The sequence below is a fragment of the Arachis hypogaea genome, chromosome 4, assembly GCF_003086295.3.
Source record: "Arachis hypogaea cultivar Tifrunner chromosome 4, arahy.Tifrunner.gnm2.J5K5, whole genome shotgun sequence".
NCBI lineage: Eukaryota > Viridiplantae > Streptophyta > Magnoliopsida > Fabales > Fabaceae > Arachis > Arachis hypogaea.
The window spans coordinates 127,488,970-127,508,946 of NC_092039.1; the positions used below are offsets into that span (position 1 = coordinate 127,488,970).

At 29.4% G+C, this 19,977-nt stretch overlaps 2 protein-coding genes across 10 annotated transcripts in view; one reads left to right on the forward strand and one right to left on the reverse strand.

Moving 5' to 3' along the window:
- Positions 1-19,977, reverse strand: part of LOC112744879 (heat shock cognate 70 kDa protein 2-like) — a 200,987-nt gene that overhangs the window by 21,493 nt on the left and 159,517 nt on the right. The window contains exon 1 of one of the 8 annotated variants that reach the window (XM_072234143.1): positions 16,769-16,860. The exons of 5 other annotated variants lie outside the window; for them this stretch is intronic. The gene's annotated coding sequence lies outside the window, so the exon portion shown is untranslated. Of the gene's footprint in view, positions 1-4,445; positions 4,532-16,433; positions 16,561-16,768; positions 16,861-19,977 lie in introns of those variants that run through there. 2 more of the 8 variants (XM_072234147.1, XM_072234150.1) reach the window with 2 other exon arrangements.
- LOC112744885 (uncharacterized) lies at positions 1,337-3,679 on the forward strand. Of its 2 annotated transcripts, none has more exons than XM_072234157.1 (2): positions 1,337-1,700; positions 1,977-3,679. In XM_072234157.1, exons 1-2 carry the CDS (start codon positions 1,647-1,649, stop codon positions 3,162-3,164), a joined length of 1,242 nt encoding a protein of 413 aa, XP_072090258.1. In that variant the 5' UTR covers positions 1,337-1,646; the 3' UTR covers positions 3,165-3,679. The 2 variants fall into 2 exon arrangements, with proteins under 2 accessions (XP_072090258.1, XP_072090257.1); XM_072234156.1 differs by having other exon boundaries at positions 1,340-1,700; positions 1,974-3,679.

Sequence of the window (19,977 nt, forward strand, 5' to 3'; positions counted from 1 at the left end):
TCCAACTAAACCATATAAAATAATTCCAATTCCTAGGTATCATTCTCTTTGAACTATGTAGCTTAATAATAAGGTGTGAAAAAAGGGAACAAAGTTAATACTTATTAATCAATCAATAAGTAAAGTTTTTTGCTTGGTTATATATAGTGCGCTATAGTTTTATATTCGCCATCTTTAATTTATTATCTACTTTATGAATTTAAATCATGATTGTGAATTTATTTATAAACTGTAATAATGCTATAAGCCTAATAAGATGGCTAGTAGGGTAACTAAATAATTCTCACAATAATAATATGCAAAAGGTATGTAAATTTGTCACAATAATAATTGTTAATGAATAGTTCTACTACACCGTAAGGAAAAAGCTGTTGCCACAACAATAAAGTTTAGACTAACAAAATAAATAATAAAAAATAATGACTTTCTTTTCTTCTTCTGCAACAAAGCCAAAGGGAAACCAAAGGTACATTCGATTGTGACACTTCCACCCAAAACCTCCCCACCATGAGTCCATGACTCATCACCTTTTTTCTTTTAAATTCCATGTTATTATGCTAAAAGCTTTTCTAAGAGACCTAAAAAATTATAGAATATAGAAGAATATAATGCCCATATATTATTCATATGGATATTAATAACAAATATTATTATATTCAATTTTGATAGAGTTATAATCATTTATGTATCTTTTTTATTAAATTAAATTTTTTAAAAAATAGTATCATGATATGATCAAAATTTGTATAACCGAAAAATTTAGAATTTAATTTTTGTTGAATCTTAAAATATTCATTAAAAATACAATCATGTTATATGTATACAAAATATCAGTCATCAAGTTAACTATTCATATAAAGTAGATATTGAAATACAAAATACATATTTAAAATAAGTTATTAAATAACACATGCTTATAAACAATATATATTTTTAATATTTTTGTTAAAAATATATAGTTAAGTGATGGAAATTTCAGATATTATAGTATATATATATATTTTTTAAAGTTAGGAGTGAAATTCGAACTCGAGATCTTTAGGCGATGATGGAGAGATTATGCTATTTGAGTTATAGTTCGTTGGCTATATATATACTTAAAATTATAATTTTAATAAATTTCATTGCTTTCAATATATAATATATAAACTAGGGCTAGGGCTTCTCTCTTTCTTAACATAATTAATATCATGCATGAGAGTAAATAAAGTATTTTATTTAATAATGTTGATGCCACAGTAAAAGTAGAGAAGATGATAAAGATGCTTACAGAATAAGAAATTCATTCAGTGCCCTTCAATTAATAATCCCACAAATTTTAATAAAAACAAAAAGAGGAGAGCGTGGAGGAAAGAAAGAGAGAAGAAGAGGAAAAACAAGTTAAAGAACAAAAATAAATAAACATAAACTACCACTATACCCCCACAAGGCTAAGCCTCCTTTATCTTTTTCTTTTTTTTTTTTTCCTCTCCTACTTGTTTGTGATCTCTTTCTTTCTTTCTGCAACTCTCTCATGTATGTTTGTTGATGTGATTCTCCACCCAAATACACACTCACCACTCCAAAGAACCCATCAAACTTTTACAAAAGAGAAAGCTCTCTCTCTCTTTTTCTTTCTCTCTCTCTAATTAAGAGTAGTAGGAGCCATGGTCTTCCCTTCTCTTCCAATCTATCTTGATCCACCCAACTGGTCACAACAGGCAAGGATTAAATTCTTTCATTCTCTTCCATAATTATTTCTTTTAATTCTTTTATTTTTTAGGTCCTTGCTTTTTCTTTAGCTTATTCATCAATAAAGCTACAAGAACAAAATTAATCAAAAGCAAACAGATATTCTTTACATACTTTATCAATCTTTACTTTTCTTTTTTTTTCCTTGAATATACCCATGTATATTTGTTTTATCTCTAATTATTTATTTTTTTATTAATATTATCATCATGTACTTATAAAAAAATTTGAAAAATATATAGCAGGGTAATCAGCAATTAGGAATTGGCTCTCAAAATCTTCCAGTTCCGCCAATTTTACAGCCACCACCTCCAACGACTGCAGTAGTCGTTGGAGGTGGTGGCTACCAGGGCTCTATTCGTCCAGGATCAATGGCGGATAGAGCCAGGCTGGCAAAGATACATCAACCAGATGTATCACTCAAGTGTCCGAGGTGCGAATCCACGAACACCAAGTTCTGTTACTACAACAACTACAGCCTCTCGCAGCCTCGCCACTTCTGCAAGACTTGCCGCCGGTACTGGACGAGAGGCGGCGCACTGAGGAATGTTCCGGTTGGCGGCGGATGCAGAAGGAACAAGAGAAGCAAAGGAACAACAAACTCCAACACCAACAGATCTAGGTCTCCTTTGAAACCTGATCATCATCATCATCATCTTAATCTGCATGGTGGTGCAGTTGGAGGTTCTAGCTCCGCAAGTGGCAACTCTTCTTCCAGTGGCCGCAATAATAGTAACAGCAACAACAACAACAATGATCTGAATGTGATGAATCATATGCAAACTCCACCACCAACCCATCATCATCATCATCAATTTCCGTTCTTGCCAACAACAACTTTGCATCACTATAGTAGTGATCATGCATCATCACTTCTTTTTGGCCCAAACCCTCCTCCATCTTCTTTGTTGGTTAGAAATGGTGGCAACACAGGTAGTGATGGCGAGTTTCAAATTGGAGCTAATAACAATAACAATGGTGGTTCTGTGTTACAGCAATGGAGGCTACCAAGTTTGCAACAGTTTCCTAATTTCTTGAGTAATTTGGAACCGCCACAACCACAACCGCAACCGCCACAAATCGGTTTGTTTCATCAATTTGATCAAGAAAATGGTGAATATGTGAGGGACCATCATGGAGGTAGGTTTCGTTGTTCTAGTAATAGTAACATTAATAAGACAATGGCTGATGATTCTGGTGTTGTCGTTGTTGGTGGAATGATACCTCATCATCAGGTTAACAATAATTCGGTGAAAATGGAAGAGAATAATAATAGTAAAAATAATAATCAAGGAGGGTTGAGTTTATTTTCTAAGAATAATGTTTTGGGTAGCAATGATCTATTTTGGAGTAGTAGTAATGGTGGAAGTGGCAATGTTAATGCATGGAATGAAGCTCCTAGTTTCGCTTCCCCGACAAATCAGTTATTGTGACAGAGAAATACTTGCATGTTTTTGGAGTACATTTAATTATTGTGTGCTTTTAGAATTATTAATTTTTTTTTTTGGTTTTGTGATCATCATAGAAATTATTGTCCAAAAGTATAAAATATAAGAGCTAGAAATCAATATCATCAATCACCAGCCACTTTGCTAACTGAGGAATGGGAATTCTACATATATACCCTCTTTGAGTCTTACATGGATAGGGATGGAAAGGAACGAAGAAGGATCATCAGAAACACAGTTTTTAGCATTGGTACTCCCCAAGATGCATGAAAAAATGGTAAGCAAGTCTTGGAGTTATTTTTCTTTAATTTCCCATCATCAAAGTATGGGTGTCATTATTATTAATATTTTGTTGTTGTTGTTAGTTGTTGTTGTTGTAGAGCAATATTATGAACATGTTATGAGATTATTATTATTATTATTATTATTATTATTATTATTATTATTAAGTTGATGTATTAGTTTGTTTATTATGGGAATATAATGTTCGTGTGCAGCCATATATATGTGTTCTCTAGAAGGCTTTTACGTGGTCATGTCATTTTATATATATTAATTTACTTGAGCATTTAAATTTTCATATATTTTGTTTAGATTAAAGAATATAGTTAGTTGCATATCATTAACAAGAATGTTGTTGCTCACTAAAATCAGTTATTATGTATTTATATATAAATATTTTTATAATTTAATTTATTTTTAGTATGTATTTTAAATTTTAATATATATTTTAGAATAATAATATTATATATTCAAATTTTTTTATTTATTAAATTTAATTAAATTGGTCTAACATAACAAAAATCAGTTATGCCTAGTATTATTTCAAGTCTTATTGTTTAACTTGATTATAATTAATTCATAAAAAAACTTAAATGTGTAGTATTATCTTTTATTTTATACCAATAAATAATTTTGATGATTGATTTTGGTGTACACATGACAATTGTATTATTAATGTGCTTTTTTTTTCCTTTCTTTTAGTTAAATATACATGTTACATACATTATTCATTTTGTACTTAGCTTATAGTTATTTTTACCCTTTGTTTAGAGATTTATAAGCACAAATTAAGAAAAAATGTGTTCTACTAACTCTTTATTTAAAAAAAAAAATCATAATTTAAGGGCTAATTGAATAGTGGCAACCGATTTTTTAAAGAATTAAACATGTGAGATTCTTCATTTCTTTGTATTCATGCTTTAACAGACTCTAATTCAATTATTGATTAATTAATTAAAAAGCTTCAAAGGAAAAAAAGGACACATAACCAATCTATGGTCTCAGACTCTTAGATCCAATCTTTATAATTTTGGTGATAAGCAAATATTTGAATCAAAAAAAAAAAAAAAGAGGTGTTTGTTTATTGCATTTCAATAAAGGTCAAGATATACCTGGAGTTGGATATATTTTTGGGATTTGGTCCAATTCAATATTCCTGTGTTTTACTTTTCACTTTGGAAAAATCCTCACCCAAAATAAAGATACCCGGAGTAGGATATTTTAGGATTGTATGTCAAATTCAATATTCTGGTGTTTTTTTTATATATATATTTTCATTCTAGGAAATTATTTTACTTCAATATTCTGTTTATGTTTGTGCTTTACACTAATAACTTTTTCTATGTATCTAACAACAAAGGGTTATATATCAAATAATCAAAATGTTATACGAATTAAATGAATATAAAAAATATTTGTTCTTTCTTATGAGCACATTAAATAGATAAATAAATTAAAGTACTATAGCACTAAAATGAAAGTGAACAATTCTAAGGTAGGCCTTCACATATTAATACATAACATATATTTTGTCTAAAAAAATTTCTAACATGAGTCAACTCTTTTACTGTAAAATTATTTTGTTAGTATTTATTTTTGAAAATAAATAAAATTGGTTAATGTTGACTAAAAAATTTGACTCCCTAGTTAATACTAAAAGATCTAAAAGGTAACACTAAAAGAGTTCAATTAGAGAGTTAATTTTTTTAGTCAATATCATCTAATTTTTTAAATATTTTTATCTTAAATTTCAAATTTAAAGTTTTAAACTCTAAATTTTAAATTTTAAATCTTAAACTTAAATTTAAATTCCAAACCCTCCAAAACAATGAGATTATAAAATAATTTTATAATAAAAAAATTAACTAATAATAATAAGAATCAATTCTCTGTAATTTTGAAAATTAATTTTTATCATAAATTTTAACTCTTAAATTTTAAATCCTAAATTTTAAATCTTAAATACTAACCCTTCTAAAAATTAGAGTTACACAAACAATTTGACAGTGAATAAAATTTGCTAATATGAATAAGAATAATACCCCAAATTAATTCTTAAGAATTTTTTAGTCAATATTTTAGTCTTCAACAAATCTTAATCACTAAATCAGTCTCTAAATTTTTATTTTATCCCATTCAAATTGTTCGTCTATATAGAGGAACTGATATGAAAAATTTAAAATTTTTTAAGAATAACTACATTTTTATTAAATAACGACAGAGACTGATTTATCTAATTTTTTATCAAAATTTGATTAAAGGACTGATATGCTTGATAAAATAAAAGATTAGAGGCTAATTTGATAATTAAATTTTTTGAAAATTAAATTATCCGTTTAAAATTTTTTTGAAAATTGATATAGAATATTACTCTTTTAATTAATTAAAAAGTAATTTTTTTTATATTTATTGAAGCTAAAATTAAAGCATGAAGATTCCCATTTTTAGAGGGCACTGAAGGTGATAACGAATAGTTCCTGATGGTTCAGATTCACAAAGATTATACATACTCACCAGTTTCCACTATTGTTTTGTCTTGTTGAAGTTAGCCCTAGTTTTCATATGATGAATCACTGTTACATATGTAGAGTACGTCCACCTTGCTTACTTTAATCCTCTAAATAGAAATTTCAAATTCCTAGATAAACTTCACTATTGGTGTGGTCTCATATTTTGAGAATTGAGAAGCCGCTTTTTATTTTAAAAATAAAAATAAAAAATTAATTTGAGTTACTTTTTTAATTTCCAACCTTCAATGGGAAAAGGACTTTGGATAAATCCAATAATTGGGGACCAAGGTGTGTAGTGTTATGTGTGTGAGAGACATGATTTTTTTTTAGATAGAAGAGAGAGTTGAGTTTTTTTTTTTTTTTTTTTTTTTCTAGTAATACAAATATGTACTAATATATATATATATTGGTGGCCAGAATTTTTATTATAGTATTACAGGAAAATTGACTAAGTGGATCGTACTTGTTTGTTTTACATGTGAAGATTGAGAGTGGTGCAATGGAAAAAGAAATAAAGGAGCATATAATGTAACAAATACAAGTACAATAATTAAGACACTAATTAAGTGAAGTGTCTATATATATATTTGAAACTTGTTATACATAGTGTTAATAAGACACTAATATTGGTGGATTTACATTTATAATTGTTTGAAAAATTTTATTTTTATGTATTGTTAGCGTAAAAAAGTTATGTAAATAACTTGTTTTTTTTAATTGATAATCATTTTTCGACTAACTTAGCTTTTTTTATGTTGTCCATCGACTATATTTTTCGGCTTGATTTTAGATCTTGTCTCACCCTCCATGGATAAACCTTGCGGAGGAACCTTAGATTTTCGAGACATTGAATTCTCGCTAACATTGGCGTTACTACTCAAGCCGACATTCTCACTTTCTTCACATTAATAAAATAATTAATATTTAAATTTATAACTTAGATAATTTTCTAACGACATAAATTTAATTGTATAATTGTATACATTTTTTTATTTGCATATTAGTATATTAAAATCAAACTTATTTTTATATAATACATGCTCAATAAATCTTGAAAATAAATATATGCATATATCATATATTATCATGAAATCACTTATTTATTCATAAAACATGATTTAATTATTAAGTAACATACAAAAATGACTATAAATGTAACACATGTGTCTATGTCATGTAATGTTTTTAGAAGTTTGGTGTGTTTGCATCTCTTGTCGTGTGGTGTGTGTCTCTCATCCATATCAATGTTGGCAGGTAACATATATATGTTATGTTTTGGCGAAGAAGTGCCAAATTAACATTCCACTCAAAACCATGCAATATTCGTGCATCAACTTCTATTCCATGGATGGATGACTTTGTTGAATGAAAACAAAAATAACTAAATAGATAGAACAATTCCAAATATTGCTATAGGATATAATCATTTAATTATTAATGTCCAAATTGATAAATAAATTATTAAAGTAGTCATTTAGTTTTAAGTGATTGGAGGCTTATCATTATCAATAGACTTAATTGCTTTGCTTAATGAAATTTAACTTTCCATTTATGTCATGAAATCAATTAATTATTTCAAAAACTTAGATAGATAGAGAGGAACACATGGAATTTTTTGGCTAATTATAAAACTTATGATATCATATCATACAAAAACCTAGAATTTACATGTAGTAACTTTTATGTAAAATTAATAATTTAATCAAACATGTTAAATAATATAATCATTCTTAACTTTATATGATGATATGAAGATAATTTCATGTGAATTTTTACTCATAAAATTAAATTACTTATTTTAAAAAGTTAAAATGATAAAAAATATATTTGAGTGATTATGTGTTTAATATATATCATATAAGTATAATGTTATATAGTAAAAAATAAAGTTTTTGTGAATAATGAATATTGTTTTTTTAATTAAAAAAAAAAATTATCATGTACATACAAATACACATATTTTTTATAAATTTATTAAGGGTAAAATATATTTATTATCTTTGAAGTTTTGCAAAAATTTTAAAAATACCCCCAAGTTTCATTTTGTTTCAATTTTGTTTCAAAAGTTTTCGATTTGTATCAAATATACTCTCGGCCGCTAATTTTTTAAAATATTTAGGACTAATTCAATAACAATTTCATAAGAACAACCTTTAACACAAGCAAATCAAGCATAATTTTCATGTATTTTTGTTCGATTGGTCTTGAATTTTTTGAAAAATTAGCAGTCATCAGGAGTGTATTTGATGCAAATTGAAAATTTCTAGGATAAAATTGAAACAAAATAAAATTTAGAGATATTTTTAAAATTTTTATCAAATTTCAAAAACAAAAAATATACTTTACCCATTTATTAAAAATCTTAGGTCTTAATCAAATATTTTTCATCATATATTGAGTAGAAACTCAAGTGCAGTCAACTTCACGTGAAGTTGATACATGAGAATCGTTAGATGAAAATTCAATCAAATTAGTTAAATCATCTAACGGCTATCAGTATCAACTTCACATGAAGTCGACTTCACTTGAGTTTTTACCGTATAATCCTACTAGAATTAAGCACATGGGAAAGTAAAGAATCTCACTCATCATGGGGTTTTGCGATTAATTAACCTAATTGTGATTATGATGTGAGTGATAGTAAAGTATGGTATAATTGAAGGGGGGCTAACTTGAATGTATTATTAGATATGGAATCTGGGGGTTGGAGGTGTTGCTTTTTTGCAATTGCCAAAGCAAGCTAATTTGCTGGGTTACAAGGAATAAAGTTGAAACAACACAACACTACTAGTCAAAAAAGCAAACACGTACTACACTCTCTCTCTGTTAGTGTAAACAGTAAGTGAAGGAAGGTTTTCTTTGGTCGGTTGGTCGATCTATGTTGATGTGATACTCAATCCCTAAATACTAAATAATTATAATATTCATTTTATTCACTTCATTTCTATCTATATATTATTAAGAGAAAATACCAAATAGATGCTTAACTTTTTAATTCGCGAGCATTTAAATCCTTAAGAATTTGAAAATACATTTAAGTCTCTGACCTTTTTAAAATCTAGATATATCGATTTCTCGTGTTTACTTGGGTCTGTCAAATCCAACTGAAAAATTAAACGTGATTTTCGTTATACTGACCTAATTGATACGGATGCACATGTGAGAGTTTTTAAAATGGAATAAATTAGACTCAGGAACCGATGTGTCCAGATTTTGAAAAAATTAAAAAATTAAATATATTTTTAAATTCTTAAAGACTTAAATATCCACAAACCAAAAAGTCAGAGATCAATTTATTCTTTTCTCTATTATTAATGGTGTTGCATGATTATTGACACTACTACGATGCTACTAGTTCTTTTACTGTCGACTCTGTCTTATGATATTATCAATAACAAGGACAAAAAGAAAAGGTCCCCACTACCACCTAATTTTTCCAAAGAAAGAAAAAATGCATTTCATTTTAATATTCTATTAAATTTAACTCTTTACTGAAATTAAAATTATGTGAAATAATATTTTTTATTGTGTTATTTTATTTCATCCGACAATTATCATTCATCTAAATAATTTTTCTAGGCAATATAATTCAGCTAAAATATTTATGAGATTTTAAGACTAGGCCGATTAACTAATATGATTTAATTAAACGTTACTATATTCAGTAGTTCAATCACTCAATTTTTCCTAAATTTTATTTACTACTTCTTTTCGTCGTGTTACGATTATAGTCTCAAGACTAATTGTGCATGTCATTCGTAACTCTATACAATAAATCTTGTGCATGTCGTACTTTTAGGGTTTGTAATTAAAATGGTGTTAAAAAAAAAAAACTTATTTATCATTACAAGAAGAGCGAAGATTTGCAGTGATTTTTTTCCGTGATTAGTGACGGTTTTAAACCGTCGCAAGTACTAATACCAACAGTTAAATAAACTGTCTTAGTTAGTAGCGTAGACAATAAATTTTGCAGTAATTTTTAGTAACTCTTAATATACGTGTTCCGACCCGGCTCAGTTGGCATAATGTCTCGATCCGGGTGACCAGTCAAACAAGGTTGTCGAACTCGATCCGGGAAACCGATCTGGCACTTCCACCCCTCCAGCGCAGCATCTGACAACTGAGGGAAAAAGAAACTTCCTGAAAGGTGGGTCTGCCCTTGTGGGATCCACTCTAGATGCAGGGTATATAGGGGGAGGGCCCTACCCCTCCCCGAGGTACGTCACTATCTCACTTTTACTGCTATTTATACGGATTTTTGACTTGAGCGTCGAAGTCCTTTTTGCAGGTGGCTCCCCCTCTCCAACATTACAGCCCGTGAGGTCACAAGGTCCCAGCCATCCACTCTCCTACAAGAATCCGAGAGGTCCATTCGCTCACCAACAACCAGGTCGAGGCTCCCACCATCTTACACCCCTTTCACCACTCCTTTCACCTATCCGGCTTGTTTGGTACCTGGCCTACCGAACAATACGCTAATCAAATAATAAATTAATTTAATTCTTAAAAGATTAAACATTCCAAATTTGTCCTTGAAAAATTTAATATTAAATTAAATTGATTTTTTTGTTGATTAGATGATAACTATATATCGCAAAATAGCTATACCACGACCGTCATTATTTTACCTTATAAAAGAACCAATTTAATTTAGTTGTATTTTCAAAAATTAATTTAAAATATTTAATTTTTTAAAAACTAGATTGACACCCATCACTTGTTTTTTAAAAAAATTATTTTTAATATTATCTCCTTACTGTTATACAATCTATAAGGATTAAGGAGCATACCAGGGATTTCGTATATAGTTTCTTAAAATATTTTTTATTATATATAATTTATAAAAAAAATTTATTTTTATTATTTGAATAAAAATAATTAAAATATATTTAAAAAAATATAGGAAAACATTTTTTTAACATTTTAAACCATAGATTAAAAAAAAGTTAATTTTGAATTAATTAGATATAATTCTTGTTAATAAGTCTAATGCAGTTCGTTATTCACGTTGTTCGTATATCTCATTGTTCAACTAGTGAGATTGAAAAAATTTATTATCTTATAGCTAGAAAGAGTTTTAAATATATCAGGAATATTGGTGTTCTAATTGTTTTAACCGTTGATCTAAATTATAAAAAATATATATAATATATATTAATTAAAATCTGGTTAAAACAATTGAAACACCAGTGTTCCAGTACACTTAAAATTTTTCCTATCTTATAACTCAATGATAGGTAAAGATAAAGAAACTTGGAAGTTGCATAGGGGAAGATAGGAAGCAGTTGCTAGAAGAAGAGAAGGAGCATCAAGAAATAAAGGTCGGAATCCGAAGCAAGAATTAAATAATATTAATTATTGTTAAGCTAATAAGTAATAAGGTTTCTTTATTATTTTCATTTTTGTTGATGTGGGCACATGTGTGTGTGTGTGTGTTGTGTAGGCGTGAATATGTTCTCTTCTGTGTTTCCTTTCATTGGCAGCTTTTGCTTTTCTGTAACGTCCTTTCTGTGTTTAATTTGTGTGCATGATCATGATCATCATCATCATCATCATCATCATCATCGCCATCATCATCGCTCTCTTTCTATGATTCCAATCTCCCTTCATCTTCTGCCCCACATTACCCTCAATCATTAATCTCTTTTAGATTCTTTCTCACTACTTCTAAATCATATCATAATAATCTATATCTTGTACTATGGCTGTCTTTGCTTGCTTTTGATTTGGATGAGAGACATATACATAGTGTTATTATTACAATTTACAAATCTATTATTTAGTATTTTATTAAAGGAAAAATTGTGACATAAATAATATTAAATATGTGATGCTGATTTGTATTAGAATTTATTATTTTTTTTATTTGTAAAATTTTACTTTTTACCTTTATCATCACTAACAACAATAAGGATCAAATTAGTTTTTAATAATAAATGTATTTATATGTATTTTTTTTAAATTAAAAAACGGGCCAAAGGCCCAAACACCCAAAGAAATTACATTCTCATTATTCTAGCGAACAAAATTCTTCTCCTATCAGTCTCTAACAATCAGGAGTGAAGCTAGATAAAATATTAGAAGAGAACCAAAACTATTTATACAATAAACTAAGAATAAAATAAAATTTTAAGGGGAGACTAAACTGAAATTTACATGTAAAAAATTAAAATTAGCGGGCCATCGCCCCCCTTTCCTATCGCCTGACTCCGCCCCTGCTAACAATGGTGCTAGAAAGAGGGAGGTGAATGCCCGCCGAAAGATCGTGTGCGCGCTTATATAGCAAGGGCATCAGCGCTGGAGTTAGCTTCTCTCATGACATGGTCAACACTGAACTTGCTAGGGCACACTAGCAGCTCTTGATTGTACGAATCAGGGACATGCAATCATGGAGAGGACTTGGGTCTCCTTGCAGCAGCTTCACGGCACTAGAGTCTGTCTCCACTTTCATCTTATTTAACCCTATCTCAATTGTAATTTTGAGTCCCGTGTAAATTGCCCATAATTCTACAACTGTGATTGTGACTTTTCCATGTTCATCATGAATTCTGTAATAACCATGTCATTTTCATCGCTAATGAGGCCACTACAGTTTCTGAACCGGTAGCATGAATCAACGACCCATCAATATTAATTTTAATCCATCCTGTCTCCGACAGATTCCAACTCACCATAATAGGGTTCGTGGCTCGCAGGGTTTTAATACTCTTTTCGGTAAGCTCCAAAACTTCATCGTATATCTTGACAACTCCTTTAATCTCTGGAATAATATGCTGAGGAGGGGTATACCCCTGTCTGAAAATTAAATCATTACGCTTCCTCCAAATTATGTTGCAGGTGGTAAGGAAAAAATGGGTCATGAAGTCCCATTCTCTGTTCGAAATGTCTTGTCCAGGTTCTCTTTAAGCTAATCAGTGCTGTTATGACTGAAGAACGACGCTGAAAAGACCCTACTTGAGCCGCTCATCCACACACTCCGGGTGTAGGGACAGTCCCTCAGCACGTAGAGCAAACTCTCATCCTGATTCATACACCTTTGACAATTTCCATTCTCAATAAGGCTTCTACTTCTTCTCTTAGCATTAGTTAATAAAGCATTGTGACTTAATAGCCAAAAAAAGGTTTTTAGCCTCTGTGAAACTCTAGTTTTCCAACAGATTTTATAATGTTGTTATGAATCATCTTTCTGTGTGTAATAAATTTTGTAAGTTGTTTTAATAAAAAAAATTTCTTTTTGGTAGCGTTTTGTGGAAAGACAGAGACAGAAAGACTGAGACTGAGAGACAGAGACTAAGAGGTAGAGATTGAAATAAATCTCAGTATTCTAATTGGTGCAAAGTAGGAGACAAAAATTGAAACAAGAATGAAATTCTAATTTAATTTGTACAAAAGGTAAAATTGGAATTAATTAATTGAAATGAAGGTATTTTAGATATAAAATGTTATTAAAGTTTCAGTCTCTATCTCTAAAAATTTTAGTTCCCTATATCTCCACTTTTTGAAGGTACTGAAATACTGAAATTTTGGGGACAGAGACAGAAATTTTAATACCAATCTCTGAACCGACAAACATGATATTGAGTCTCAGTTTATGTCTCAGTACCTCAAAATAAACGCTACCTTTATGTCTGGTAATCAACTGAGCGAGTCATGCCCAATAGAGGGGTGAGGAGCTTTAAGAGTGCTAATAAGATCCATGATGTCCTCTGGCACAAACCAGGTTATTTTTGTCCAATCCCAAGACCCTTCTGTTGTAGCATAATCCTCCAACGTCTCAGTTTTCATCTCCTCACTAATCTGACTATGCACTAGTTCATTTAGGTTACTAATCTCTGGGATTCAATACGCTGTCCAAAACTTGACCCGCTTCCCGTCCCCTATTCTCCAAATAAGACTCCTCTGAAAATTCTCCCAAACCTTGACGGTCCCCTTCCAAGCATTAGAACAGTTTGCCTTACTGACGACTTTGGGAATTGGGCTGTCTCCACACGCGTATTTAGCTTTCATTACCTTTACCCAAAGGGAGTGATTATTATGAACCAACCTCCAAGAAAGCTTCATAAGAAAAAGGTTATTTGTTTCCTGAGCTTTGTGCAGCCCCAGGCATCTATATCCTTTGGCTTCCAGATTTTATCCCAACTAATTAGATGAATCTTCTTATCCTCCTCATTCGACCCCCAAAGAAAATATCTACATATTTTATCTATTTGGTTACAAACTTCTTTCAGCATCTCCATGGTCTGCATGGTGTAGGTCGGTATGGTGGAGAGAGCAGATTGGACCAGTGTGCATCTTCCTGCTAGTGAAAGAGTTCGCATGTTCCAACTAGACAGCTTCACCTGCATCTTATAAAGGATAGGTTGAAAGTGTTGCCTTCTGCATTTCTTGTGAATGAGCGGCACTCCGAGATACTTTTCAAGGTCGTTGGTCAGAGGGATGCCAAGGTTCTTGCTTAGTTTTTCTCTAACTGTGTGGTTAACATTTTTAGAGAAGAATACACAGGACTTGGTAAGAGTGACTTTTTGACCTGAAGCGTCACAAAACACCTTTAAGGATTCTTTAATAACTTGAACCTGGTCTCCATCCTACGCAAATAGGACAAAGTCATCTGCAAAACAGAAATGAGACAAATGAGGCCCGCCTCTACTTAGCTTAATAGGTTTCCATTTTTTTGCTCTATGAGAGAATTAATTAAGTGAGATAACTTTTCAATGAACAAAATAAAAGGTAGGGGAATAAAGAATATTTCTGTCTAATTCCTCTTGTCAACTCGAAATATTCTGACAGAGACCCATTCCACAATAAATTCATTGATGAGAAAGATATACATTGGTGAATGACTTTTATAATACTATCTGGGATGCCAATATCATATGTATCTATATTTATGTGTATGTGTGAGCCTTTATATATGTGTCTTTATTACTGTTAGATAGTAAACAAACACAATCTGTGTGAATATGGGTACTCACCAATTCAGCATGCATCAACCTAATATATAGTGTTTATGAAAAATAGGAGTATTTAGTTTATATACCACATCATTATTTAATAGAGTAAATCATTACACCAAATCAGGAGGTGACAGTATACACCCTACTCGCGGATATCTAACCCTATCTGTAAGGTCCCACATCGGTTGGGGAGGGGAACGAAACATGCCTTATAAGGATGTGGATACCTCTCCCTAGCATGACGCGTTTTGACGAGTGAGTGTGGGGAGCTTCGGCTAGCATCCCTATCGTCAAAGGCAAAACCGTGAGGCCTTGTGTGCCAAAGCGGACAATATCGTGCTAGCGGGTGGTCTGGGCTGTTACAGATGGTATCAGAGTCAGAACCCGGATCGATGTGCCAGCGAGGGCGCTGGACTCCCTTAGGGGGGTGGATTGTAAGGTCCCACATCGGTTGGGGAGGGGAACGAAGCATGCCTTATAAGGATGTGGATACCTCTCCCTAGCATGACGCGTTTTGACGAGTGAGTGTGGGGAGCTTCGGCTAGCATCCCTATCGTCAAAGGCAAAACCGTGAGGCCTTGTGTGCCAAAGCGGACAATATCGTGCTAGCGGGTAGTCTGGACTGTTACACTATCCAATCCGATCGAGTAGGGTTACCAACCCTATCTGCTGCTGATATGGTTGCCAATAATCCGATTCGATGCAGATAGGGTTGAGTGTGGAGTGGGTTTGAGCGCGGGTCAGGTAGGGTACGGGCTGAATCTCAACCCTACCCATCTTATATATGTATATATTATAAAAATATATTATAGGTATGTGTTGAACCAAAGACCTCTGCAAAAAGTTTTTACCATTGAGCCAAGATCCTCAATTGATAGGTTAACACTTTTGTTTATATAAAAATTAATTCTATTTTAGTGATACAACTTTATATCACGACATTTTATTTGTGTTTGTGTTATTAATTTAAGTAAAGATTTTTATGTAGAATTGAACATTTTATAATTATGCTGTTTATGGGATGATTGTATTGAATTTTTAATTTGCATACTTATTAAGTTATATAATAATATTGTATATTTGTAAAATTCGCGGGTAGGGTTAGATACCCGTGAATTGACTACGATTGAATTAGTGTTGGATTGTTCTCATCAACCCGCGAGTAGAGTAAAGTTGAGTTTTAGTAACAAATTTAATCTACGGATAAAGTTAGAGTTGAGTTCAAACCCTACCCATTGCCACCCCTACATCAAATTGGATGAATAATTCCACCTATTTTATGACTTTTATTTTTTAAATGTCTTCATTAAAAAATATTGTGACATTTATATATGTAATCTTTTAACCGTTGGTTTTATATCCGTACAATATCTCTCTTTTTCTTATTTTTTATTTCTTTAGAAAGACCAAAATTTTATTTGCCGTTGTTTGAGATCGAGAAGATAATACCGTAGCTTTGACCATGTGCAAATCTTAATCTTTAAAGAGAAAATCTTTGATATTATAACTATATATGTAAAATTTGCTACATTTATTATGTTTTGAAATACAATGTTGATATTTTTGTGAAATTTATTTTTTTGAGAAAAAAAAAATATTTGATATTGTAGTATTTATATAAGTATAAACTATTATCTATAATGGAGATAGTTTATGTAATAATTAAAAAAGAAAATCTGATGATAAAGAGATTATGATGGCTTTAAACTCCGACAAGCATTTAAAAATGAAAATTTTGATTTTGAAAAATTTGTAGCCATTTAAAATCACATAAACTAGTAATTTAATGACGATTTACAACAAAATCGTCGTCAAATATAGCAAAAATATTGAAGTGTTATACATTATCAACAGTGTCATCAATGGTTATTTAAAATTACTAAATTCACTAACAATGCTTAAATTAGCAACGTTTTTTAAATTTTGCAAAAAAAATTTATAACGCTTAAAACTGTCACTAAATAAAAAAAAATAACGCTTGCGAAAATTCTATTTTGATGTAGTGAATAAATAATTTTTAAATTTATTAAACTAAAACAAAATAAAAAATTACAAAGATCAAAACTAATAATAAACATATAATTTATATGAATTCAAAATTAAATTTATAGCACGGTCCCAAATTCCCAACCATGCAAACTAAAAATCTCACCTCCACCACCACGTTCCATGGATCTCCTCCGGCAATGTTAGTCTTAGCTTACATACCATCATCTTGCAATAGATCAAGGTCTTAAAAATAAAATAAATAAATAAAAGGAAAAAAAAAATATCAATGACTTATAGTTTGTTTGGGTGGGCTTTTAAGAAAATATCTTTTTTCGAATTATTTTTTTTTTAAAAGATCTTATGAAAAAGTAAAAGTAATTTTATGTTTGGGTATCTCATGCAAAAAGATATTTTTATTTATCAATTATGTTTGGATATAACAATATAAAAGTACTTTTTGTTTATTTGTTACATAAAAGACATTTTTTTAAGAAAAAAAATCTTTTAAAAAAAGATGTAAATTATAGCTTCTAAAAAAAGATGTTTTTCTGATTTTTCTAATACTTTTACTTTTACTACTCGAAATTTGCCAAACATACTAAAAATTAAAAAAAAATATTTTTCATTAAAAAAAGATATTTTTTTATCAAAATAATAACGCCCAAACAAACACTTAGTACATTATGAATTAAAGAAAGCATCACATATATATTTATGCAGTTTTGCAACTGGAAAAGCTGTATCCCCTCTCTACTTTTTGTAGCTTTTTTTCATAGTAGTGTATGTGGCTAGCAGTTAAGTGAAAATATCAAAATCTAAATCAAATTAAACATCAGCACTTATTAATTAGTATAGTAGCATATTATATATGTGAAACTAACATAAAATTAAAGTGTTTATTCTTCTTTTCCTACTAGATCATTGAGCTACACATAATACAGCAGTCTGAAAAGCAAGAAATTCGTTTCTACCAATGTGATTAATTATAAGAGTAATATTTTGGATTTGTTTCTAATAATTTTGTTTCAGAATTTTTTTTTTAATAAATTAAAGTCCAATAAATTGATTCTTAATATTTTATAATATTAGACAAATTAAATTTTAATAAAGAGTAAAATAAATGGATATACTAGCCTTTAATATTGTATACAAAGAGTAGTTCGTTCTTAATAATTTTTTTAAAAAATAATTAGTTTTATCTTGTTATTGACTAATTTACCAAATATTTTAATTACTAAGAAATTAGAGACTAATTTAATTATTATTATTGTTGTTGTTGAATATTAATTTATACGAAGCAAAATGGTTAAATCATTATGAAAAATATTAAGAGACTATTAGAATTTATTATTTTTTATTATTAATTTGTTATTAATATTTAAAAATATAAAATAATTAAAATACGTTATTAAATTATTAGATTAAAAAATTAAATTTATAATTAAGTGATAACCAAAAAAAAAAATTTCGATGGAGCTAATATTTCTCTATTAGTATATAAAAATAAATGGTGGAAACTCAGGTAAAGTCGACTTCACGTGAAGTTGATACCTGATAACCGTTAGATGATTTGATTGATTTGACTAAATTTTTATTCAACGGCTCTTAGGTATCAATTTCACGTGAAGTCGACTTCATCTGAATTTTCATCGAAATAAATACAGTAAAACCGCTGGGCATCATTCAGGCACGCGTACCCTTTAAAGGTTCCAAAAGGTATGAACCAAAAAATTAAAGAATTATATGGTTACGAAAAGCCATAAACTACATATCAATAGTGAAAAGCCATAAACTAATTAATTGTTTATTTCTTATATCCTTAATTGGCCAATATTCGCTATGTCCTTATCCTAATTGCTACTATACCTTTAGGTTCCTTTATTTTAGTTAATTAATATTAGAGATATTGAAATTTCATTTTTATTATTTCTAGCTACAATAATACCTAGTAATAAAATTAAAGAGATAATAGCCAAAGTAGACTACTTTGTATCTTCATATGAATTTCCCCATAATTAATTCTAACAAACTTATTAAACTATATACTTCATAAATAATTTGAGAATTGTTTCCTGGCAATGCCAAAAAAACCCTATTGTAAGGGTGCTGGAGACACATAGATAGGGATTTCAATAATTTTTTTTTTTCTCCTCCTTACAATGATGAAACTAGTAGCTAGCTAGCAAGAACTTTCATTCTTGGTTCATACTGTTGACAAATTCAAAGAAGTTGAAAATTGCTGTTCCTTCATCGAAGCTAATATTTTATTCAATGCCATTTGAGCTATAGCTCATTGGCTACATTATCTTTCCTCTTTTTTTATTTATTTATTTATTTATTTATTTTTTATTTTTTACCAAAGATAGAAGACTCGAACCCGCAACCTCTTAATTGAGTATGGGGAAACTATGCCATTTGAGCTATTACTCATTGGCTAAAATTTGAAAAGATATGTGACTCGAACCTGCGACCTCTAAATTGAGTATGGGAAGTCTATGCCATTTGAGTTATAACTCATTGACTAAAAAATTTGGAAAAATATGTGACTCGAACCCGAAGAGTCTATGCCATTTGAGCTATAACTCATTGGCTACATTATCTTTCCTCTTGCAAACACACAAAGTTGTTTTTTAACTGTTTAATTATTTTATTAGTTTTTATAATTTTATTAAATTTATAATTATTAAATTTTTTATACATTTTTTTAGTTAGGTCTTTGTATTATTTTTATTTTTATAATTAAATTTTTTTCAGTATAAAAAATATTAGAATGAACTAAAAATCTTTTTATAAATTAATGATATACATAATTAAAAATCTAATTAAATTTTTCATATATTTTGAGAATAAAATTATAAAAATTAATAAAATAATTAATTTTTTTAAATCATAATTATTATGAAGAGATTGATTGTTAATGGAGGAGATTATATATATATATATATATATATATATATATATATATATATATATATAATCAAAATTTTTTAAAAATAAATTATAATATATTAATTTTAATTTTTTACATGTAAATTATATGTAAATTTTAGTTTAGTTATTATT